The sequence below is a fragment of the Chiloscyllium plagiosum genome, chromosome 19 (genome assembly GCF_004010195.1).
Source record: "Chiloscyllium plagiosum isolate BGI_BamShark_2017 chromosome 19, ASM401019v2, whole genome shotgun sequence".
Classification (NCBI taxonomy): Eukaryota; Metazoa; Chordata; class Chondrichthyes; order Orectolobiformes; family Hemiscylliidae; genus Chiloscyllium; species Chiloscyllium plagiosum.
The window spans coordinates 6,832,776-6,857,434 of record NC_057728.1 but is presented as its reverse complement, the minus strand read 5'-3'; the positions used below and the strand labels follow the sequence as shown (position 1 = coordinate 6,857,434).

At 41.2% G+C, this 24,659-nt stretch overlaps 1 protein-coding gene across 9 annotated transcripts in view; it reads right to left on the bottom strand.

Annotated features, from left to right (window-relative positions):
* Window positions 1–22,290, bottom strand: part of caprin2 (caprin family member 2) — a 56,292-nt gene extending 34,002 nt beyond the window's left edge. For 3 of the 9 annotated variants that reach the window (XM_043709000.1, XM_043709004.1, XM_043709006.1), the window contains exons 1-14: window positions 21,901–22,287; window positions 20,327–20,386; window positions 17,469–17,555; window positions 15,074–15,312; window positions 14,003–14,085; window positions 13,717–13,866; window positions 11,391–11,437; window positions 9,990–10,355; window positions 9,870–9,908; window positions 8,375–8,506; window positions 7,019–7,094; window positions 3,520–3,572; window positions 1,874–1,981; window positions 583–696 (exon numbers count right to left, since the gene is read on the bottom strand). In XM_043709000.1, coding sequence (XP_043564935.1) covers window positions 583–696; window positions 1,874–1,981; window positions 3,520–3,572; window positions 7,019–7,094; window positions 8,375–8,506; window positions 9,870–9,908; window positions 9,990–10,355; window positions 11,391–11,437; window positions 13,717–13,866; window positions 14,003–14,085; window positions 15,074–15,312; window positions 17,469–17,555; window positions 20,327–20,386; window positions 21,901–22,107 — 1,761 coding nt within the window. In that variant the 5' untranslated portion in view covers window positions 22,108–22,287. Of the gene's footprint in view, window positions 1–582; window positions 697–1,873; window positions 1,982–3,519; window positions 3,573–7,018; window positions 7,095–8,374; window positions 8,507–9,869; window positions 9,909–9,989; window positions 10,356–11,390; window positions 11,438–13,716; window positions 13,867–14,002; window positions 14,086–15,073; window positions 15,313–17,468; window positions 17,556–20,326; window positions 20,387–21,900 lie in introns of all 9 variants that reach the window. The other 6 variants (XM_043709001.1, XM_043709002.1, XM_043709008.1 and 3 more) reach the window with 6 other exon arrangements.
* Window positions 22,291–24,659: the final 2,369 nt, after the last annotated feature.

The following is a 24,659-nucleotide window of genomic DNA, read 5'->3' as shown; positions in this document are numbered from 1 at the left end:
ACCAAATCACCCAACACTTCAGGGTATCACTGCTAACCAGATCCACCAGGCAACCCATGTCCATTCAAGATGGAGTCGGAGGACAAAACCCTCAGATTTAGAAGTAGTGTCAGCAGAGTCACAAAAGAAACTGATCAAAGTTTCAACTTCAGAGAAGTAACTGCTCTCAATCTATACAAATAACGGAGAATGGTAACAACTTAAAACACTTCCTGGAGTACATCCCTCCCAAAAGGATAAAGCAAGTCTTGATATAAAGTAGTGTAGAGACTGAGCCTATTTGGATTATAAAGAACTGAATCGAAGTGAAGTTAGCCAAAATAACCAAGAATCTGAACAAGAGGGACTAACCGCTTAAAAAGCTGAACTGTCAACATGTAACCCATTTTTCAAAATGAATTCTTCTTCCTCCCCATCCAAAACCCAATTTTCTAAATTAGACGGTCAATAATCAAATGTTGAACTAGGATGCTGGTTCGTAATATGCAGCATGAGAAATGCAACTTGTCAGACAGCTCAGATTATACAGTCTGAATTGCAGAAGAGACTTTGAACTTATAGTAAAGCCACAAGAGAACTCACCTGATTTGTCTCCAAGGCCTTTTGTGTCAGGGACTCAGTAATGGGTGTACTTGTTTGGTATATCTGCGGTGGCGGAATGTATGCTTCACTTTCTGAATTGCGTGTAGCTGAACTCTAGAGTAAACACAATAGTCAAGGCCAACTATTCTCAACATTTGTGTTTCACTTCAATGTTAACAGGTTTAATTACTTGACTACATCCAAACTTATGGCTGTGTAGCCGTGAGCTTGTTCATCTTCTGGCAAAAGCAGGAATATAAAATGTCAGTGTCCACCCTGACACTGATGAGCAGGAGATTCAAGGAAAGGAAAACTTAAATCCTCAATCTGGAATGGCTGCTCCAAGATAATGCTTTGACAGATGACAGAGGCGACTAAAAATAAAAGTGAGCAGTTACTAGATTTAGCTGTGGCTGCATTGAAAGATGCTTCAGTAAGTGTTCCTTTCATAACACTTTACTTCCTGTCTCTCAAACGGTGGGCTGCTGATGAGATGCATTCATAAAGGGTGCAGTTTTGAAAGGGTAACTAATTTTTGTTACATGCATCAACTATAGGACAAATACATTAGCTTGCAGTTCAGAGCATTTCTTTTGAACTCCAAGTTTTACAGAACACTTATTTTGCACTTAAAAACAGTATTTACAATTCTTGCGTTTTATTTGATTGAACCTATTACACAAGGCATCTTGGGTTTGGTTTAAAGTTGGTAGGCTTGATGAGAGTAAAAGTGGGCTTCATGGTCTAAAGTGACTCATCCATTCCACAAAATCAACTGAGGAGTGTCATGGCAGCAACATGGTATACAAAAACCTGACTTTCCTCCTTCCAGATGCTGCTAGTACTAATATTTATTGTCATTTAAAAATGGGTTCTCCAAAACAGATGGGAGAAACTCACATACCTTTCCAACACCTAGAATGGCCAGTGAAATAAGCTAATTAAGATGGATAGGAAATGAAGCACATCACTCTACATTTAGCAAAATTATAGAATCAAACACCCAATAACTGTTTACTTACTATGAAATGGTTCAGGTTGCATCAGGTCTAGAAAATTAGAAGTTAGCACATGGGATACTAGACAAAGTACTTTATTGATAGATACATGGAGATTGCATTATGTCACGTGCCTGGGTTTTGCTCATGTATAGAAGAAGAGTCGACTGCTAAAAGCACTGGCAATCCTCTGGTTGATGGAAACAGATCATGCCACAACCAAGTACCACAACTATAGTAGTGATTATTTGCAAGGATTAGGCAGGAAAGTTGATCATTTACAAAGATCTTACCTGCGGAGTTTGCCCTGAAAGATCGTTTGTGGAACCAGACAGTGAAGACTGGTCATCAGAACCCGAACTACCCCCAACACTGGAATGGACAGTCAATTCTGAAGTAGGCTGTCAAAGTGGAAACATTAGTTCTTAGTAGACTTTTCAATTAAAGCAAAAAAAGGTTCTTTTGTGGGGTCAGGGCAGCACAAACAGTTCTCACCAATCCATTTAAATAAGCTCCAGCCAACATACCTCAAATCTGGGCTAGTGAGAACTAATGCAACATCTTTGCATAACCCAGGTAAGTCAGTAATAATCAAATGCTATTTGCCCCTCAGTTCAAATCACTTGCCAGTACAATGGCTATCCTGGTGTACATACTGGCTGCAAAGAGCCATTCAGTTGGTTACTGTGAAGACTCCTTAGCTACTTGCCCAATAAGTTTCAACTAGGAAAAAAAAAGCAAGCACAAGAAACAAAAAAAGCAATTGGTCAAAAAAAAAAGTCATTTTGATCAACTGAAATAAACTGGGCATTTTGTGGTTGGGTAAAGCAAAATAAATAATATTTTCCCTTCTAAAATGGGAGTGGCAGAAGCAAGATACATCAGGATCTTCTCAAAACTCACTACATCAGGATTTTCAGCAAACCAAGTCAAACAAATGCACCCAGGGAAAAAAAAAGTTATAGGAACAGGAGGATTGGTGGATAGCTTGAGGGCCAATATGCTAAATGGATGAAACAGCACTACCGCATTTTTATAAAAAAAAGTGCAAATATTTTAAGACACTGATGACATTTTACATTGTAGTGTCCAGTTATTGTACTGTGATTAACACACCAATGCAAGAGAGCTTTCATAAACATGGACAGAGGCTCTACTTGGGAGGGCAGAGTTAAAAAGCACTTCCCCTGCACCCCCAAAATTTAAAAATCACCTTGAACTTTATAGTGGGAAACTGCACTTTAGCCTAGAGATTGTTTGAGCATCAAGGGCAGCGAGTTGCCAAGTGTTCACTGTGCTCCAGAAGGAGCTAATTAACAGGTTGCTCGAACTTTCAAAGAGAAGTATTGCAGCCACTTTCAAGTTTCAACTGTAGTAAGTAGTTCCAAAGATTTGAAACATGAACTGCTGCACTCTCCACAGATGCAACCAGACCTGGCAAGTTTCTCCAGCACTTATTTCAGGTCCCCATCATCTGGAGGTATTCTCCTTCCATTTCAGAGTATCAAAGAGACAAAGTCCCAAATAGCTGTGAGGAAGAGACTAAAGTCAAGTTTCATGATATGAACACCTTGCTGGATTCTGAAATTTTATGTAGTTTGTCCATAGTTAAAAAAGACAGTAGAACAGCTGCTTGAGGGGTACATGGAAACTATAAACCTGAAAGTATCATGAATGGGAGTGGAGTACACCCAACAGCTAGCTTTGCATTCATAGGTCAAGTGAGAGCTCAGTGCAAACAGGTTTAAAAGAATTACTTCTAAACAAAACTACTTAACCCAAAAATCAAAATACCAGCAGCTCCCAAACTAGCATTTTAGTTCCCAATGAAAAGGCAGGTAATACTATATCCATTGAGTAGCAGGTCACTGAAGCCACTGTCTGGAAAAAAAAAAAAACGCCTTCCGCTCTTTTAGCGAGTCAAGCTTATCGTTCTCACCTTGGGTGGGGATGGAATGGTGTCATTCTTTTGCTGCTTCTGTTGTTTTGGAGCTAGAAGAGAAACACATTAAACTGTTATAGAAATAAGAGAAGCACCCAAGACTTGTTATAACCACAAGTCACAGCAAGAAAAATGTAGCTTCCACACGAGATTTTAAAAAGAAAAGTATTGTCAGACAAGTTAAACATTTGCCTTCAGGGTCATTGTAAAAAGATGGTTTAAAAAAAAAAAGGATTGCGTTGTGTTATGTATTATTTAGATTAGAGAGTGGTGCTGGAAAAGCACAGCAGGTCAGACAGCATCCAAACAGCATGAAAAACGACATTTCGGGCAAAAGCCCTTCATCAGGAATAGAGGCAGGGAGCCTCTGCGGTGGAGATAAATGGAAGGGGTGGTGGGGCTGGAGAGAAGGTAGCAAAGAGTACAATGGGTGAATGGGGGTGGGGATGAAGGTGATAGGTCAGACAGGGGAGTTGAAATATTAGACCACAGGGCGGTGGGGTCGATTGGTAAGAGTGTCCCAGAGAGGTTCCCTTAAACACTGAGAAGGGCATCCAGTTTCCTCAGCTTAGAGGAGACCGCAGCAGGAGCAACTGATACAATAAGTGGCATTGGTGGATGTGCAGGTGAAACTTTGATGGATGAGAAAGGCTCCTTTGGGGCCTTAGATGGAGGTAGTGTGGGTGCAGGTTTTGAGACCCCTGTGGTGGCAGGAGAAGGTGCCAGGAAGGGAGGGGGTGGTGGACCTGACCAGGCAGTTAGACGGAACAGTCTTTGTGGAAAGGAGAAAGGGGTGGGGAGGGAAACATATCCCTGGTGGTGGGGTCAGTTTGGAGGTGGAAATGTCGGTGGATAATACAGTTTATGGGGAGGTTGGTAGGGTGAAAGGTGAGGACGGGCGGGGGCGGGGGAAAAAAAAAGGTGTGTTCGGTCCTTGGTATGGTTGAGGGGTGGGGTTTGAGGGCAGAGGTGCAAAATCTTCAACCACGTGGGAAGGAAAATTGTGGTCATCTGGTGTGTTCTGTGGTGGAAATTATCTTCCTTGAAGCAGATACAGTGGAGGCAGAGGAATTGGGAATATGGGATGGCATTTTTACAGGAGGTAGGGTGGAAAGAGGTATAATCCAGGTAGCTGTGGGAGTTGGTGGCTTTGCAAAATAAAAGCCAGTGTCAAGTCGGTTGTCATTGATAGAGCTGGAGGTGTCCAGGAAGGGGAGGGAGGTGTCAGATGGTCCATGTGAATTTAAGGTCAGGGTGGAATGTGCTGGTGAAGTTGATGAACTGCTCATCCTCCTTGTGGGAGCACGAGGTGGCACCAATGCAGTCATCAATGTAGCGGAGGAAGAGTTGGAGAGTGGTGCCGGTGTAACTACAGAAGATAGACGGTTCTACGTAGCCGACAAAGAGAAAGACATAGCTGTGGCCCGTGGCTACCCCTTCCATCTGGAGGAAGTGGGAGGATTCAAAGGAGAAATTGCTGAGGGTGAGGACCAGTTCAGCCAAACGAATGTGTCAGTGGAAGGGTACTGTTGGGGACATTGGGAGAGAAAGAAATGGAGGGCTTGGAGGCCCTGGGCATGGCAGATGGAGGTGGAGAGGGATTGGATGTCTGTTCTTAAAAGGCTAGTTAATCTTTACTTTCAAAGCCTTATAAACCATAAAAGAAAATGAAGTACTTCACAGGTCTGGCATTTAAGAAATTAATTCACCCTCAAAATGGTGCTGCCCAACACACTTTCCAGTATTTGTTTCAGCCCCCCCAGATTTGCCAGTATTTTAATTCTACAGAATTTGGGACAGTGGTCACAAAAAGGCCCACTGCAAAGCTAATGACTGTCCACTTTTCACATCAGGGAAGTATTGCAATGCCACATGTCTAACACTCCCAATGCATTCAGAGCACCATATGTACAAGATACCAGAGCTAGTGATACTGATCAAAGGGAAGAGATTAAATTGCACAGGAGTATCGAAGGGATTCGCTAAATTAAAAGGCACAAGTTGATTTAATTTGTCAAAAAAATCCATCCTCGATTGAAGATCAAATGGTCATGTTTGACATTGGAACCAAGGAGAAAGGGGAGGACAGTTTAAAAAAAAGTGTAGCGCTGGAAATGTGCAGGTCAGACAGCATCCGAGAAGCAGGAGAGTCAACATTTCGGGCATAAGCCCTTCATCAGGAATGTGATGGAACCAATATGGCCATTAAACCAATAGAGCAGATACACTGCAAAAAAAAAATGCAATAATGTACTTTTTCATATCCTGTACTGAGAATTCAAAATAGACAAGCTTCAGAAGACAAGATTCTGGCCATAGGAAGGATTATCCTGACCTAATGTATAGCCAACCTTCCTTATTTCTTTCCCATAAGGAAAGTCACCCAAGTGCCCATTAGAGGTTTTTAAAAAGCAACTGAACATACTTGCAGGTCAACTGATAGAAACAAAAACCCAACAACCTTAATTGAGGTTAAGATAAAAGGAATTAATAAAGCACAAGTTAATTAGGAAACATGGAGGAGTCAAGGTTGTAGAAGATATGCAGCCTGTTAGCAGTGCAGAGCGGCCAGTGATTCGAGTGTACATGCTGGCAGGCCAGATGACAGGGAGGAAGCAAAGTGTGGAAAGTTTGAAAAGGCATTGACTGTTTTGCTTCTAGCTCCTCCAACTGAGTAATATATAAAAGAAAAGGCCCTTGGAAGCTCTCTCAAATATTATACAGATCCTAGCTCAAGCTTTATATTTTATCAATTTAAAAAAGGGCCATTATGTCACTCTTGGGCTTATCTACCCATTCTATAAATACTAAACCTCTCAAATCACATGAAAAATCAAGTCCTCTGACCATTTAGCTGCTGAAAGACATTAAATCTCCATCGCATTCCTTCTGGCAAACAACAGTTCGCTAAAAATACATAATTAGCAGACACTGCAACACTCCTTTTAGGGGGATTTCTGCCAACTAGTGTCACCTGGAAACAGCTCAGTCATTCCTGGTTAAAAAAGCCTAAACAAGTTGAATGGCAAACAAAGAGGAACAAGCAAAATATACTTGTGTCTTAACAGCAATTAAGTCCACCTGGTAGCTTAACCTGTCACAGCTTTTGATTCCAAGACATTACCATCTCCCCATTCAAACTGCAAGCTTAATTTCTAGTAAATTGGACACATTGAGATCACATGTCAGTAGCAACTGGCACACAGCATAGTAAATTAGGTTAGAACAGGAGACCATGTCAGTGTTTGACCAAATCTGTCTCCACTCCAAATAAAGGACACTTGAAGTGTACAATTTGACACCAAATGCAGTGTTACCGCACCATAAAAAGTGGTGTTAACCAAAGACATTGCACTGGACCACTGTAACAGAAAACCCAACTTCTGATATCCAAACCTAAAAGGAGTACAGCTTTAATCAAAATTGCTGCATGTTAGTCACTTCACTGCAGGTGAAACACATGCATTTCTGGGCCAGAGGGATAAAGGGCTCATACCTGCGGCATTGAGTGATATTGTAGCCTTCTGTGATCCAATAGCACTTTGTGAAGAGTCAGAATCCAACATAGAATCCTATGAAGTTAATTAGAACATTCGTCAAAATGGAGACCAAAGTTACAATTTTGGTTCTTCACTAGAATTTCTGTATACTACTTGTAGAGAGCCACTGAGAGACTAAACAGCAGCGCAAGACAACCTCAAGTTTTTGGTGAATGTAATTTGTCTCTTCACTGACCTTCAGTGGGAAAGCATGCAAAGGGAAAGGGAAAGATTAATTTAAACAATTAACATTTTAAGTGGATTCTAGAGCACTGTTACTGTCTTATTGGCTGTGAGGTTTAAGAGACTCAAAAAAAAAGAGACGTATTCAAATTAATTTGTACCAGATAAGCAAATAATGTTAGTACTAAAGAATCAGTGAATCAAGTGACAAATATGAAACTCAAAATATAGGCTGCCATTCAGCCCATTGTACTCATGCTGATCTTTGACAGAATAGCTCTGAGCTAAAACTAGTCTCCCTTTGTGATCAACCTCCCTATGGTTTCTGAATTCTGGAAGCTGAATTCAGGAGTACTCCACCCAAGACTAACTACTTTTGGCCAAGCCTTCACACATGACCACTTCAATTTCTTCGATTAAAGACAAGCAACACTGACAAGGCTGACATTCAATGTCCATCCATCAGTTGCTCAAGGATATGGCAGTTGTTTAATTGCTACATGCCACATAAATGTGGCTGTACTGAGAGCACTACACTACTTTAGAACACAAAACTGGGAAGTTGCTCATGCCTGTTTCAATTTCACATTTCAGTAAGTCACTAATTTGGTCTTACCAAGGTCAGAGTTCAGCATTCATTTGCTACTTTTACGGGATGTCACTTCTAAAATATCACTGCTTCCGTTTCCTAATCTCATTCTTCCTACATAACCACCTTGCAGCTCAAATTAAATTTACCATTTTAACAGTTTATGCTTTACAATTGTTCAATGTTCATGTCATCTACCACTTTTGAAGGTACAGCCAAAATTCAGGTGTCCCAACAGACCAGAGGACTATTACTGCATAAGTCCTGACAGCCTGAAAACCAACTATTTGTCACTACTCTGAACTCTGTCCCTTCAATTCCCTGCACACTAATCACTGTCCCTCTAATCCCATGGGCTTTAAATTTTGCTAACATTTGTCATTTGAAAATGCCTTTTGAAAGCCTGTACAGTGGTGCCACCACAACCTCATTTACAAAAGGAGGAACTATGGTCAAAAGGAATAAATTCCAAAAAATAAAAAAGGACACTTTATTAGAACACGGAGAGAAATCTGCAGTGTGCAAAGAAAATTCCACATGCCTGAATGAAGTGACACGTCCCTTGTATCTGGGACATTAGGTCTTGAAGCTTCTGCCTCCTGAGTTCTGGATCCTTTGGCAGTGAGGAGGTCGAGCAGAACTCTGCAGCAGCCTGCTGCACTACCTTCGACACCTAACGAAGGATTAGCCAGTACAGAAGATTAGTTGGCCTTAAAATCCACACCAAGATGCAAGCTGCTGTTGTCATGCACCTCAAATTACAGCAAATGCTACAAGTAAGCATCTTCTGCAGTTACCAGAATTAATAGAATGCAGGTGGCATTATCAAATGCTCAAAACAACACTGCCTTTTGTAAATTCAGAGCCAGTGCTGTTGCACTGCCAATAAGTGTTCTTATTCCTCCTACAGTTGTAGGAACCAAAGAGGACAATACAAGCAGTTTATGTTACTTCAAATCCCATTTAACTGGATTAAAATGTATGACAATGCCTTCAGTAGAAAACCTGAAAGGAGGATGTTATGGTAGACAAAGACCTGTATAGATTTAAGCATTTCACAGCTGGCTCCATTTGGTCAGTCATGTCAAGTCAGAGACAAGGAAAAGTCTAGGAATTAAGTTTAGCTACAGAATGTCCCTGGAGGTAGTGAACTTTCCCCAAAGAGGGTGCAACACACAAGCCATCCAGAACCCTGTTAGGTTTCAATAATCCCCAAACCATTTCTCCAACCTTCAGTGCAAATTCAGCTACCGTGCTAATTGGCTGACTAGAACTGTCAGTGCTGACTAGAACTGAAAACAAGCCATCACAACTGACATGGACAGTGGAATACAGATTTTCACTTCAGAATCGAAAAAACATAGGGTGCTGGAAAAAGCACAGCCGGTCAGGCAGCAGAGCAGCGGGAGAGTCAACATTGACTGTAAGCTCTTCATCCTGATGGGCTTTTCCAGAACATTTTTTGACTGATCTCCAATCCTCACTTTTTCCTTCCTAGTTTTTCACTCCAGTTAGGCTCACTTGTCCTTCAATACATGACCTGCACGAACAGTAGGGTGAAGAGCTATTTTGAAATAGTCAAATGTTAAATTATGCTGCCCAAAAGTATTATGTCTTAATTCTCCCCCAATTCTAAAAAAATGCTTCTCATTTAACTCAATTAGTGCATGAAGTAACAGCAAATAGTCTTTGATCACGTTTTGATTAAAAGCAATACCACCACTACTTGAAAGTTCCTCTCCAACTATCCAGAATTGGAAATACAATTGCTGTTCCTTCACTGACAAAAAGAAAATCGATCAAAATTCTGAAACTCCCTCAGGACACTGGGAGTGTACCTACAATACTCTGGCAGTTCAAAGCAGCAGCTCATCACCTTAAATGCCACAAGTGAATTTAAAAAGCTGGTACTCTCCAAAGCTTTGCCTACACTAAATGCCAACATCCAATTTAGAATGACTGTGCCACCTCTACAAACAAGTGCCATTAACCACCACCACTGCAGTCTGATTCAAGAGCAAATATGTTTCACCCACTTGCTTCACTTCACTTTGTTTTGATGTACGATCCCGTTTCTAAAAATAAGGGGACAAAAAGGGACCATTAGTCATTACGTGCAAGTATTTCCTGGCAATCGCAGTCTATCACCTTCTCACCTCTTTGGGTTCAGGCAGAATTCTCTTTGGTTCAGCAGATTCTTTCGGGACAGATGGTGCTTCCCATCTTTTAGTCTCCTGGACTTCAGCATATTGTACATCCCACTTTTTAGGCTGCTCCTCCAACTTTCTATTGTTGACATATTCTGTATCCCTTTTTTTGAGAAGCTCCTCCTGTTTATCAACATACTCATCATCCCACTTGGTTGGGGGCGTTTCCTCATGTTTTCGACTCATGTAATCAGCATCCCATTTTTTGGGAACATCTTCTTGCTTCCTGCCAACATACTCGCTTTCCCAGTTCCTTGGTTTTTCAGGCTGTTTTACAGCATAGTCAGTTTTATTCACGTACTGCCTATTCAAAAACTAGGAAGAGATGAGAAGCAGGTTTCATTACATTGTCACTTACTGCTGAGCCAAGCATTGAAAATAATGACGACAAACTCCTGATGGCTGGTCAGCATTCTAGAAAAAGATAGAGTGCTCACCATGGACCATTCAGCTCATTGAATAGTCTAGAGTAAAAAGATATTACTGCTCAGTTACTGCAGAGATAAGCTCATGTCAGAAGAGTGATTTCACTAACAAAACTTGCCACATTGAGTTCAAACACCTCAAAAAATCAGAAGAGAATAGGTTGACAGACAAGCAACTGGAGGTTCAAAGTCTACTGGTCATTAATTTCTTACTCAGTTCACATTACCCCAAAAGCACTGGCAGGACAAAGCTGTGTATGCAATCCTGGGAGACAAAGTGACCACACAAGTTTCAGATTTGTGAAGTTAAATATAGATATTTGAATGTGTACCAGGCAAAAATTGATTTTTTTCCACAGTAAGAATTCACATTAAACTTTGAGTCATTCTAGTGGATATCAGCCACTGCTCAGCAACAGAAATGCTCCCGTTTCAGAATTGTAGGTTTGAAAGTCTTAAAGACTAACAAATTCAGCTGACATCAAACCATCTGATAGCACTGTATTACTGACTTGCCATAATGATCATTTTGGCCACCCTGCAAGATAAGATTCATGATATGTCACAGACCAAGAGCAGAAAGGTTTTCTAATAGCCTGGCCAATGGTCCAACAAAGAAAAAAAAAGCAAAAAAGTTTTCCCTCATTCGTTGTGAATCTTGCTATGTGTAAACTGGCTGCTGCATTTCCAACACAAAGTGGAGACTCCAGTTAAAAACAAAATTTGTGGCTATTAGTACCTGGGTGCTCAAAAGCAATTATGTTAAAACACGTTAGTTCGCCATAGCTCAAAATCACTGATTTCAAGTCACTAGACAGCGCAACTAAAGACAGCTGAAGTTACCGCACAGCTGTTTTCAACAAATGCTTTCACTTTGCAGTCTAAAAGAGGCTCAAAGATGGCTTGAGGAAAATCAAAACTGTACCTCTCTTGGCTGCACATCATTGGAGCATAAAAAATGTAGATCGGATTCTGTAATGAAAACAGCACAATCAGGAATGTCAACATGTGCACATTTGCTTTCAAGACTAAGAAGCTAAAACCTCAACTTATAAAGCGTCAATAGCTGACCTTTGACCTCCCAAGGCAAATCATGCTTTTGAAATTTGCTCCATCATTCGGAAGCTCTGAAACCACTGTTTAAAATGGGTTCACATCTGTAAATAGGCTGCGTATATAAAGAAGAGTACAGAAACCTACAAACGAGGGCAAGGGATCCTAAGGCATGGTCACTATGACTGCTTAATTTAGCTGCTCAAAATGTAATTGCAAAGCATACCCAGGTGTAACAAACCCAAGGGACAAGACAAACACCGGAGGCATCAATAACTGGGCACCAAAACCTTGTAGTCACTAAATGCTAAACACAGAAGTAGAGGAGATAATAAGCAATCCTAGGCTTTTACTTGCTATGCAAAAAAAACAGTAGACTACAGACACAAGTGCTGAAATATGACCTATTGCAAAATCATACCCTGCATGTGGTTTTCACTTCCCACTAAACAGCAACTTGTTTCATTTCAGTGGAAAGAGTAAACAAGTTTCTTAAAATGCACTTTTAAGCCAGAGCTGCAACTTCTCCCCAGCTTAAAAATGTGTGCTATATCAATGACAAGCATCCAAAAGAAACAAGATGCACATGACAAGATATCAAGCTCCATGCAAACACTTTCCATTACCAGTCTACACAGCATTAGATCAGGGAGCTGCTCAAAAGATCAGAAATTACTTCCACTTCCAAATGCTTCCCCACTGTAATGTCTATGCACCAGTCATTCAGCAAAACAGTTCTTAAATGACTGCAAGTACAGATGTTCTCTACAGAAACCTAGACAAATTTTAAACCAAATAACCAAATAAAAATACACTAATATTCCTTGCTGCTGAATTGCTACTTCCCACAAGGATATGAAAAAGAAATATTACTGCATGGATTAAGGACAGCTTTTCCTGACTGTATTTTATCTACAGTAACAGTGCCATCTAAACCAGTCTTCTGCCCAAAAGGTTTGCTATAAATTCAAATCTCCTCCATCTAATGGAAGCATAAGTAAAACATCCCATCACACAAAAGTGAATAACATTCCCAGAAAAATGTGACATTATAGAAACCTGTAGGGTATATGGAACTCATTTGGTTATACACACACCAAAGGTGCGACCTGACTAGTAATACAGTTTCTCCATTCCTTTCATTAAAAAAAGACAGGGGGTGGAAACCAAATAATTTTAAATCAAGCTGTGAACAATTACTTACATGCAATTCAAGGACAGATCCACCATAGAACTAATTGTACTAAGAAAAACTGTGGTGATAGCTTGCCACTCAACAATGACAACACCTCCCAATGATAGCTAAAGTTTACTCTACTCTTCCAGAAAGTTAACTGGGTGTTGGTATTATAGACAAGTTCTGCAGATAAAGTCATGCATGCTTGTATTGATTTAATATTCCAGCAAGGTACCAAGAGGCTGATTGGACAGGCAGATGTGTTCAAAACAGTATAGAAGCAGAGAATCTTGAAGTTGATTGCTACAAAAATTTCAAAAAGATGGATCAGATAGTGGCTGCATTTACAGGTCATGGGGGTGGAGCAGAGAAAGAAGGTCAATTAAATAGTCGTGTCCATGATCAGTGTTAATAACTGCCAAGTTCATTCCAACAATACATACAAGAACCCAAAATTAAAACCTAATAGGCCATCAGGTGCTGATTTCAGCAACAACAGGAGGAGGGGGGCAGGCAAGTCACATTAGCCCTTCACAACAGGCTGAAGGCATCTCCAAACCAAAAGGTTCCAAAAAAAAGGTAGGCCAAGAGACTGCATCTACATTTCGCTCAACAATAGACATGTTTATATATACTTTGTCATCAACTGTTCAGGTGGGACTTTAACTCAGACCACCTGATTCTAGAGGAAGGGACACTACCATTGTACCACAAAAGCCTCCCCCACACCCCCAAAGACATGTTTGTATATGGCAGAAACATTTCCTGTTCAATTTAAGTCCATCCTTGTTAACAAGCCCCCATGTCTACAGATCATCTCCACATCCTGCTGAACCCAACTAGACTTCTGCTAGCCCTCAAAACAAGAGGTTTCATGCGCCAGATTGAAATTTAAACATTCCCAGTTTTACAGAATTTAAACCGAATAAAGAGGGCTGTAAACAAAAATAAATCCTCCTGGATACTGGTGTTCTGCGGTTTCACAGGATCTAGTGTTACTTCTGCCACCACAAAAACTTACCGGTATCCTTTCCAGATAGGGTCTTGGAAGTTACTGGTACCTCTTTAATTTTATCTTCAACATCATCCAGCAAACCATTGTGAGGGACAGGAATACTATCAAAGTAGGCACAGTTCAATAGTCTGCTTATTGTTTCCTTCAAGTGTTTATCTAGAAGAAAAAATAGCTTTTGGCATCATGAGTCTCAAAATTCTGAAACAAGTGTATTCACGGTAATATCTAAATGCCAGGCTCTATATACAATGGCAGCCCACCCTCATTTAGAACAGAGCAAGTTTGAACTTACAGGTGCTACCAGCCACTATTTTATCACTTCCTTCCAACAGGTCCCACATTTGATTTGACACCAGTTCAACCTGATCTTCAAGACTGAAAACAAAACAAACAAATTCATTCAGATAAATCAAGACCTTGGTTTTCTGCCCAGAACAGGAGGCAGCCTACTGCAAGCAATACCTCACTGCCTTCAAATAACAATGTACCCTCAATCTGAGGTAGCAGCAATGCAGTTTCATTCCAAACAGAGGTACTTTTATAGACGCTTGGGTTATCAAAGGCATTATTGCCAGGCCCATCAAAAACCCTTCTTGCACTTACTGAGGAAATATTAAGAAATGAGGACACCATAATGCAGAGTTTTCTTACTGCAAATTTAAGATTAGCAATATATTAAAAGAGGGACAGTGTGCCAAGTACATTGGCATCCCAAGAACCACTCCAATTTATGGCAATTCCAACATCCTTCAGCCTCTAAACAGAAGTCAACATACCAGGGCAAAACTATCACCACTATCTAGAATGGTCAAAGGAAAAAAAAATCCCTTCCAAAGGCATATTCCCAGAAAAACTGCAAGCAAATGAAAGGTCTCTTGTACCAGATAGTCAACTAAGACCTATTCTAACCCTTTGCTGTACTCCACACCAGCTGCATCAAGGTCATCCTCAAAGTGGTCTTAAATAAGTTACCTAAGTATCATCATATGGGCTGGGTGCTAGCAGGTGGGACTAGATTGGGTTGGGATATTTGGTCAGCATGGATAGGTTGGACTGAAGGGTCTGTTTCCATGCTGTACATCTCTATGACTATGTGTCACGGCAGCCAACCTATAATTCTTGGCTCAAGTTCATGCAGCACAATTTTATATTGATAAATCCACACTATTTACATTTAAAAGCAGACTGATTTGTCATCTACACAGTTCAGAGATCCATTTTACCAGGCCTTTGAGTCAAGATCCTAGATCCTGAGTCATTAAACAGACTGAACACAGGGCAACTAATAACTGTCAGTGGTAGCTATCCAGCAGATGATAGATTAAAAAAGACACTGCAGACGAAGTATCAAGTCATTACTTACGACATTCTTTCATCCCTTTCAGGGCAAACAAGTTTACAGAAGTCCTTGAGGAGGCTGATTTCCTTTCGAGAAATAATAAATGCACCATTAATGCCATCTCTGAAGTCATTTTGAACATGCTCCTGCTTGAAGTTCTCCAGTACATATTTAGCATGCAATACTGTACGAAGGCGTCTCTTCTCCATCTCTGTCCTCAGTAGTTGCTCACGTCGTAAAGTTTTCTTTTGTGCTTTTAGCAGCTGCTCAGAACAAAACCAGACAGACCTATCAATTAAGTTTAGATCAAGGGCTGTTGCTGTCTTTCATTAGGACTATTTAGCTAACTAACCACATCAGATCAAGAGGACCAGGTGATAGAATATAGAACAATACAGCACAGATCAGGCTCTTCGGCCCTCGATGTTGCACTGACCTGTGAACTAATTGAGCAAATCCATGTGCTTATCTAAGGATTGTTTAAATCTCCCTAATGTGGAGTTAACATTGGCAGGCAGGGTATTCCACACCCTTACCATTGAGTAAGAACCTGCCTCTGACATCTGTGTTAAATCTATCACCCCTCAATTTGTAGCTATGCCCCCTCATACAAGCTGACGGCATCATCCTAGGAAAAAGACTTTCACTGTCTACCCTATCCAATCCTCTGATCATCTTGTATGTTTAGGGTGTAGGTTTGCTCGCTGAGCTGTAGGTTTGATGTCCAGACGTTTCATTACCTGGCTAGGTATCATCATCAGTGGCAACCTCCAAGTGGGGACCCCATCCAGGAGAAAGATATAAATAGAAAGCAGGAGACAACAGCTTCGCTTCACTTGGAGGTCGCCACTGATGATGATACCTAGCCAGGTAATGAAATGTCTGGATATCAAACCTACAGATCAGCGAGCAAACCTACACCCTAAACCTCAACCTGAGCTACAAACCTTCACAAACCTTGCATCTTGTATGTCTCTATCAAATCCCCCCCAGCTGCCTTCTTTCCAATGAGAACAGACCTAATTCTCTCAGCCTTTCCTCTTAAGATCTTCCCTCCAGACCAGGCAACATCCTGATAAGTCTCCTCTGCACCTTTTCCAATGCTTCCACATCCTTCCTGTAATGGGGCAACCAGAACTGCACACAATATTCCAAGCGTGGCTGCACTAGCGTTTTGTACAGTTGCAGCATGACATTACAGCTCTGGGAACTCAACCCCTCGACCAATAAAAGCTAACTCACTGTATTGCCTTAACAGCACCATCAACCTGGGTGGCAACTTTCAGGAATGCACATGGACTCCAAGGTCTCTCTGCACACCCAGACTACCATGAATCATTCCATTGACCCAGTATTCTGCCTTCCTGTTATTCTTCCCAAAGTAAATCACCTCATTTATCTGCATTGAACTACATTTACCACCCCTCAGCCCAATTCCTAAGTTTATCAAAGTCCTCCTGCAACATTCTTCCACACTGTTCACTACTTCACCAACTTTAGTGCCATCTGTAAACTTACTAACCCATCTATCGATGCCTGCGTCTAAGTCATTTAGAAAAATGATAAACAGCAGAGGTTCCAAAACAGATCCTTGTGGCACACCACAAGTAACCAGACTCCAGGCTGAATATTTTCTGTCAACCACCATTCACTGCCTTCTTACAGAAAACCAGTTTCTAACCCAAAATGCTAAATCACACTCAAACCCCACACCTCTGCATTTTCTCCAGCCTACCATGTGGAACCTTATCAAAGGCTTAAAGGTAAACACAATTTAACCTGCACTTATTCACTACAGTTTGGAGTATCACAACAAGTTGCGTCACTGTACTTTTGTTCTGGAAGATGGGAAGGGGGGGAAAGGAAAGGAGAAAAGTACATTTTTTTTCAAAATCCACATCCATTCACCTTGATAAAGGATATGTTGTTAAAGGCAATGAATTTTAAAGAGTTAAAAATGGTGCTGGGACAATTTCAAATGTCAAGATCACAAGGATTAGCCAAATTAAACAGTAGTAACTAGTTTAAAAAAAGTCTGAAAAGTCTCTGTAGTCATCTAAGATCTGTCAGGTACATCTTTGTTCAATTCACTTCTGAAAGCGTGATTGTTATCTGGTAGTGATGCAAATTTAACAAAAATTGCTTAAGTCAGTTGGAATTTTACATCAAAATAGCAAATTTGCACAAGTCCAATTTGCCAACTGGAGTGGAGGCAATTTAAATGAGATTGAGTGATAGTAATTAGCATCAGTTTAGTGCCATTAACCAATTAAGAGGTTTAGCTATTCCATTTCCAACAGATGAACTTCACCTCTTCAAGTGACAGACTTGAAATTCTAACACTGTTCACCTCCAATGCTTCTAAAGCAGCCCTGTTCCCTCCCCACAAAACCATTAGCAGCAAGGGTGAAGATCTTGCCTCTTGGTTGAGTGCAACAAAGGTTTTCTGCAGCTCCTTAGCAAACTCCAGATTATGAATTACTTCTTCATATTTGGCCACAGCATCCTGTGAAAGACAACATTTGTGCATTATGGTTCAGGCATTGTTAAAAATTCAGACTAGACATCAAGCATTTAAGTTTTGCTTACAGTAGCCAGCTTAATGAATAGTTGAAATAATTGTACATTTACACATTTAAAAAGCAAACTTCTGGTACCAACCTGAATGTTCTCAAAAACAATTCGAGAAATGGGCACCGAAGTTGATTTTAGTAAAATCTTGGCTTCTTACCAGGTATTTTGCTACCACATTGACATTCTAACTAAACAATCCAGTACAGAAATCACAAATTACTAAGTGGTAGTGTTATGAGAGCTCAAATATTTTGATAGGGGTAGGAAGGAGCAAAAATCTTATTTTAATTGTTTTAAGACCTCTTCATAAATTCTTCACTCCATGTATCAAATTCTCACGCATTCACTGAAGGCATGATCAAAATGCTGCAATGCAATTCATCTGGGAAAGGAGCAACTGTTTCTCTTCCTTTGCTTCCTCCTGCAATATTGCAGCAGCAGGATGGGGGGGGAAATGGGAAGGAGTGGGGAACAACATTATAACAAGAAAAACTTCGAGATTATGTTTTGGATGCATGCTGGATTTTTGCTCATGCCTCTTTGCCCAAATTCTCAAACTCAGATTGCAACTTTATAGAACCAGCTGTTCCAACCATCTGAAAAAGGATGAGCAAGTCAGGAGGTGTTGATAAACATGCATTTAAAAGAGTTCATACTGCAAAGTTAAAATGGGTGCTGAAAGCTCAACCTAAAGCTTGAGACAGTTAAAATTATGCTTCATATCTACATCCAATTTACACTAGCATACCCACAATAATTTGCCAGTTTAATTAATGCAGCTGACAACAACACTGGACAAACACTTCAGGAAGCAGTGCAGAAAGCAGATTTAAGTTTTAACACTAGTTCACCTTAAAATAAAATTCTATCTCCCACCTCAGATTCCTCTGAAGTGTGGGGAGGGGGTGCCATTCAGCCCATCAAGTCCACAGTAACCCTAGAAACAGCATCCCACCCAACCCCTGTAATCCTGCATTTCCTGTGGCTAACTACCTAGCCTGTACATCCCTGGACACTGAGCAATTTAGCATGGCCAACCTACCTAGCCAGTATATCTTTGGTCAGTGGGAAGAAACCAGAGCACCCAGAGGAAACCCACACAGACACCAAAAGAATGTGCTAATTCCACAGACACCCTAGAATGGAATCAAACTCGGTCCCTGGTGCTGTGAGGCAGCAGTGCTAACCATTGAGCCATGCCACCTTCAGGTAGTCAAGATACCTTGAAAGGTCTCTTGAAAAATATTTTCTAAATCAACCTGTTCAGAGATACTACTACACATTTCTGGAGGAGTGGGACTTGTACCCAGGCCTCATGGCTCAGAATCTTCTATCTTAAATGCTGTTATTGCTTTGACTGCAACCAAGAAAATTTACATTCAGTTTCTTCAAGAGTAGACAAGCAAAGGTGTCCTTACTATGAAATGTAATCCAACAAATTTTTAATTGATTCATTTTTAAAGACGAAATACAGAAACAAATGCTGATTAAAAAGGTCATTTGGAAGCATGTTAAAGCCAGAGACAAAGTAAAGATGTTTGGAGGGGGATTCTAGGCCACTCAAGGCTTAGCCACCACAAAGACAGTGGCAATCTGAGATACACTCAAGGCTAGAATTTGGAGGCTGGTAGCAGTGGAAAGAAATAGGAGTGGTAGAGCAGTGATGCCAAAACAATTTTAAACAAGGATACAACTTTTTAAGCTTCAGATGGCACCAATGAGGTGCCAATGTGCATGAGCACAAGCTGATTGCTTAACAGAACTGATAAAAGTCCTTCCTTTCCAATTCAAGGAATTTAAGTTCCCTACCCCTCCAAAGGATCTTTCCTAGACTCTAATCCATGTCATCCATATGTTGGATCAAGACTTCAGATGTCACATGACACCCAGCTCCATTTTGCCAGAACCTCTTGAGTCAGTATTTGCAACATCAGGACTCCAGACAAAAATTTCCTCCAACTGAAAGCCAATTATATTTGGCCCTTTCCTCAAACTCCAATCCCAACATCAGGCTTCACAATTTCAGCATCCTAACTGACCCCCTCCCCCAGAATGTCTCAACCCCATATTCCATTCCATCATATGGAGGGCCATCCGCTTTCACCCCCAGACTCCATCCTTTGTGGGACAGCCATAAAACACTTAGTAATTTTAAGACTCTACTGGTGCAAAGTTCACAGACAAATCCATCCACGTTTTCATCTTTAAAATGCAGAGTCATCCAGACTCCACCCATATCTTACTAACCCCACTGATTTATTTCTGTACAAGAGAATCTCATGTGACATTCCAATGGTCTCAGTCTTGATCATAATTTTGGTTCATTTGTCCAAAGGCTCATGCTATGGTCAAATTTTGACCAATTAAAGCCAGAGTCTTTGGGGTACTTTAATCTCAAAAATATGCTATACAAACCAAACTGGTTTTGGGCAGCAGAATCTCAGATGTTACAAATTGAGATTAAAGGGTGGGAGGGGTCAGTGTTAAGCATCATACAAAGAAACAATCAGCTTTTTCAGCTTGAAAAGAAAAACATCTAAATCTAGTTTCATACAGCAAGATCACAGCCACCGTTACAGTAAAAGCAAGCAATGCAGTACTTGGGTAGTACAGCTCAATTCAACAGCAAATTGAATGGATCTAAAGAATCATCAGTTTGAGAGTTTACCAGCTTTTAATATTAAGCAATTGAAATTTGCATACCAACTGATCCTGATTGAGTTCTTCTCTGTTTAGGCGTTCCTTATAGTCATCCAGTTTTGCCTTTTTAAAAAAGAAAGACCACCATAAGGTCATGCATTGCAAATATTTTGACTCAACTTTATAAAGGGTGAATCAACTGCATTTCCAGTGCTACATACACAAAATATACTCCATTAGAGTCAAATTCATGTAGCGTGGAAACCTTCCCCAAACTAGACTAGGCCCACTTGCCTGCATTCGGGCCATATCCCTCCAAACCTAAACACCCTTATTGAAAAAAGGTCAACCCTCAATCTCACATTACACAGTGAGGAAAGTTCCGGTCTATCCTTATTTCTCTCACCCTCCATTCCGAGGAACATTGTGGTAAATCTTTTCTGAACCCACTCCAGTTTATTATCCTTCGTATAGTAGAGCAACCAGAGGCCTCATCAAATCCTTTACAACCTCAACATGACTTAACATCTTCTATACTTAAGGAGTGAGCAATGAAGTAAAGAGTGCTAAACTCCTTAACCACCCTGTGACATTAAGATATGTCTGACCACAAGTCATCTTCACTCAATCTCACAATACAACTTCAATGTCAACGGAGGTCACTTATTATCCGTTAGAGGTCAGGGTGTAGGGTGCATAAGTGCTGCATAAAATAAGTACATTACACGCTTTACTCCAAGTGGGCAATGGCAATCTATTGCTACATAGATTTGCAAAAAAAAAGTCACAGAAAAGCAAATAAGCAACTTTCGACGGTAGTCGAAGTTACATTACTAGTGTCCAAAAAAGTGCCATATCTACGTAAAGAAAATGAGTTACTAATAAAATTATTTTTGCACCTTGGAAAAGCGATTGCAAAAGCTCAGGTTCACCTGAAACAGAAAGAGGTTGAAAACTAGCATTTCATTGTGCGTATGGAAACTTATTGAAAATTTAAAACCAAGGCAAAGGCCAAGTTTCCCCATTTGAAACTACGAAGCGCAACCGCATTTTGATTGCTGGCGATACGATTTTGCACCGTTGAGGGGTGATTGGGGCGATGAATGCAACTAAGGGCTTCCCTATCCGAATGCAACACAGCTTGTTCTTAAAACAGCTCCAGGCGCTGGGGTCTCCAATTTTATTCCGTAAGCGCCAGGCTCAAAACGGGACATTTGCCTCGTCACCTATGCTACGAAACGGGGGGGAATAAAATAGTGAATATTTGAGCACTCCAGGTTGAGGTGAAAATCCAACTGCGCAATCTGGGCGCTGTCCCTTTAAGCAAACATAGGAAAGTATCATGAAGGTACTCGTACCGTTAAAAGCTGCACGAATTGAAAAAGAAAAATAGGAGGTGAAAGATCAAAAATAAATGCAAACTTTAAAAAGTTGAATGGAAGGGGGGGGGGGGAAATGAGTGCAGGGAGAACAAGACAGGCACAGATGATGGTGTAACCCAATGCAATGCAGTTAGACTGCAGCAAGGGCTGTGCACTGCAGAATATCCAGGAGCATCTCATGGACTCAGCGCCAGTAGGTTAGAGAGAGACAGGGAGAGGGAGAGCGGGGTGCGGTGCAGGGTGCTTTCCTGTTACCTTCCTCTTCTCAATATTCCGGATCTTATGCTTGAGGCAGATCATGCCATTCTCCAGGTACGTCTCGTACGCCTGATACTGGCTGTTGGCGGCTGCCAGAGCCTGGATGAAGGGGGCCGGCCCCTGAACCGCGGGCCCTCCGCCTCCGGCGCCGCCGCCGCCACCTTCCCCGCGGGAAGGCGACCTCTTATCGGTTTTCATCTTCATCCCTGCACCGCTGCTAACTCCGGATTCCCGAGCGAGCACACAAGCTGCACCATGGGATGGGGAGGGGAAGGAGGTGGAGGCTGTCCGGTTACCGGGCGCCTGCCCTCTGCCGCATCCTCCGCCCGCCGCTTCTGGCCCGAGCTCCGGCTCGCGCCGCCGCTTTTATGTCACCGAATCCTGGGGTGTTTTTTTTTATCTCTCTCTCTCTGCCCAGCACCACGTTCCATTGCGTCCCGCGACGTTCCAATCACACGGCGCGCGCTTCCCTCCCTCACACCCTCCCACCCATCACCTTCCATCGCGGCCGGGGCCACGCTGTTTGCACCGAGAGTCTCGCGACTGAAACAATAGGAACTTGTGAAACGTCTCGGTGCCACTTATTGCAAATGCCTGCGCGGACACACACGCGGTCTCCCTCTCTCCCACCTCCCACTCTGCAACCTTGTTTTATTCCCAGCCCCCGTCCCTCCGCGCGTGGAGGGCAGTTGCAACGTGCACACTTCCAACCGGCGGGGATGCAGAACGTGGCATTGCCCAAGTGCTGTTGTGGTGTTGGATGGAGATTGCGTTCGTGCACGGGTTTTGCGCTGTTATGTGGGGGCACTGCATCGCGCAGCCGTCGCGTCTCGCTGTGTTTACTGTCGGAGGCATCATCGTTAACCAGGGAAGACGGATCTTAAAGTGCAAGGTGCATACTAGCTCTGTAAATAAAAGGAGACATTTCGGACAGTCTGCTGTTTGTCCCGTTTCTTGCACCAAATCAGAAAGTCCTAGAGAAATTCAGCAGGTCTGACATTTTCTGTAGAGGGATACACAGACTTAACGTGACCCTTGGAATTGCATTTTGATCTGACGAGAATGAGGAAGATCAGTATATAAATCCAAGGGTTAGGCAATGCAAGAGCTGCAAAAAAATGTGCTGTTATTTAAAGGGACAGGTTTAAATGCAAAGACAAATGGTTCCATTTGTAAATAATCATCACGTGATGACATCAATTGTATCAAAATAGGCCTTTGCGTCATTTACTGACACGTGATAATGAGCGTTCAAAATAATATTTTGTTGCGCCAAGTTGAACAATTCCATCATCTGTATCAAGCAATTGCAAAGAATGGGAAAGTGCGGACCTGTTGGTAATAATAAATACATTTTGGAATATTCTCCCACTTTTTTTCTGGCCCATATAAAGAGAGCCCTGAGTATCCCCATATTGTTCCTTTTTCCTAATAAACTGTTTCACAACTGGCTGAAAGATACTTAAGTCACATCTCTGCACTTCCAACTCTCCAAACCCTTCACCCACCCCAAAAAGTTCCGCTTCAACTATAAACATTTTGCTGTTGACATGACAAATGGTTTTTCCTGTTTTCTTCCCAAAATCAATTATCCTTCCCTTCATCAATAGAACACGAGAGCATCATAGGAGTGGCAGAAGGTCAGTTGGTCATTCGAGGCTACAACATTATTCGACAAGTTACACGGATTGGTGATACCGACAGAAGTAGGCAGAATCTGATAACCAATACTAAGGAGCACTTGACATTTCAAAAGAATATGGCAGAAAGTAAAAGAGGTGGAGGTAGCTCTTCTCATAAAGAAGTACAATCGTGAGAAACTACTACACCCACCAGTATAAATCACAAAATAATGGGAGCTCATAAGAAAGGTAGTGGAATAATCATGGGCAGTTTTAATATTTCTGCAGTTTGGGCAAATCAAAAATAACCTTCAGGATGACTTCATGGAGTGCATTTAACAGCTAAAGCAAAGCATTGTTCCCTCGGGGAAGTAAATAGAGAAAGATTTTGAACAAATATTTCATCCTGATCTTCATGGCAGAATGTATCAAAAGCAAGTCAGCTATAGTAACAAATCAAGAGATAAAGGGAAAGTGGAACTTTAATAATGAACATTATAGAAAACAAAATCTAGGCAAACTAATGAGACTATAGACTGACAAGTACTCTGGACCTGAGGCCCTGCTTACTGAGACTTTAAAAGACTGTAGAAATAGTGAACACATTGGCTGTAACCTTGCAAAGATTCTGAAAAGTTTTTAGTGGATTGGAAAACCATGTGTGTTTAAATTAAACAGAGACAGAAAGTAGAAAATTATAGGTAAAGTTGTCTAACATTTGTTGTTGAGAAATGACAAGAATTTGAGATTAAATAAGTGATAGCAGGACAGTTAGAAAATTGTACTGCAATCAACCAGAGTTAGCATTTTATTTTGAATGGGCAACATTCATCAAATTAATTTGAGAGCTTTGAGGATGCAAAAATCAGGATCATGTGTATATTTTCTGAAGGAGACATAGAAATAGAGTGGGGAGTTGGAGTTGATGTTAGCATTTTATTTTGAATGGGCAACATTCATCAAATTAATTTGAGAGCTTTGAGGATGCAAAAATCAGGATCATGTGTATATTTGGACTGTAATGCTGCTCTCACTATTTTAGACTGTACCAGAGGAGTAAGGGATCCAGACATGTTCTTTTGGACCCCAATTTTTAAATTGTATTCCTATCCCCACCAATTATTAGAAGTTTGA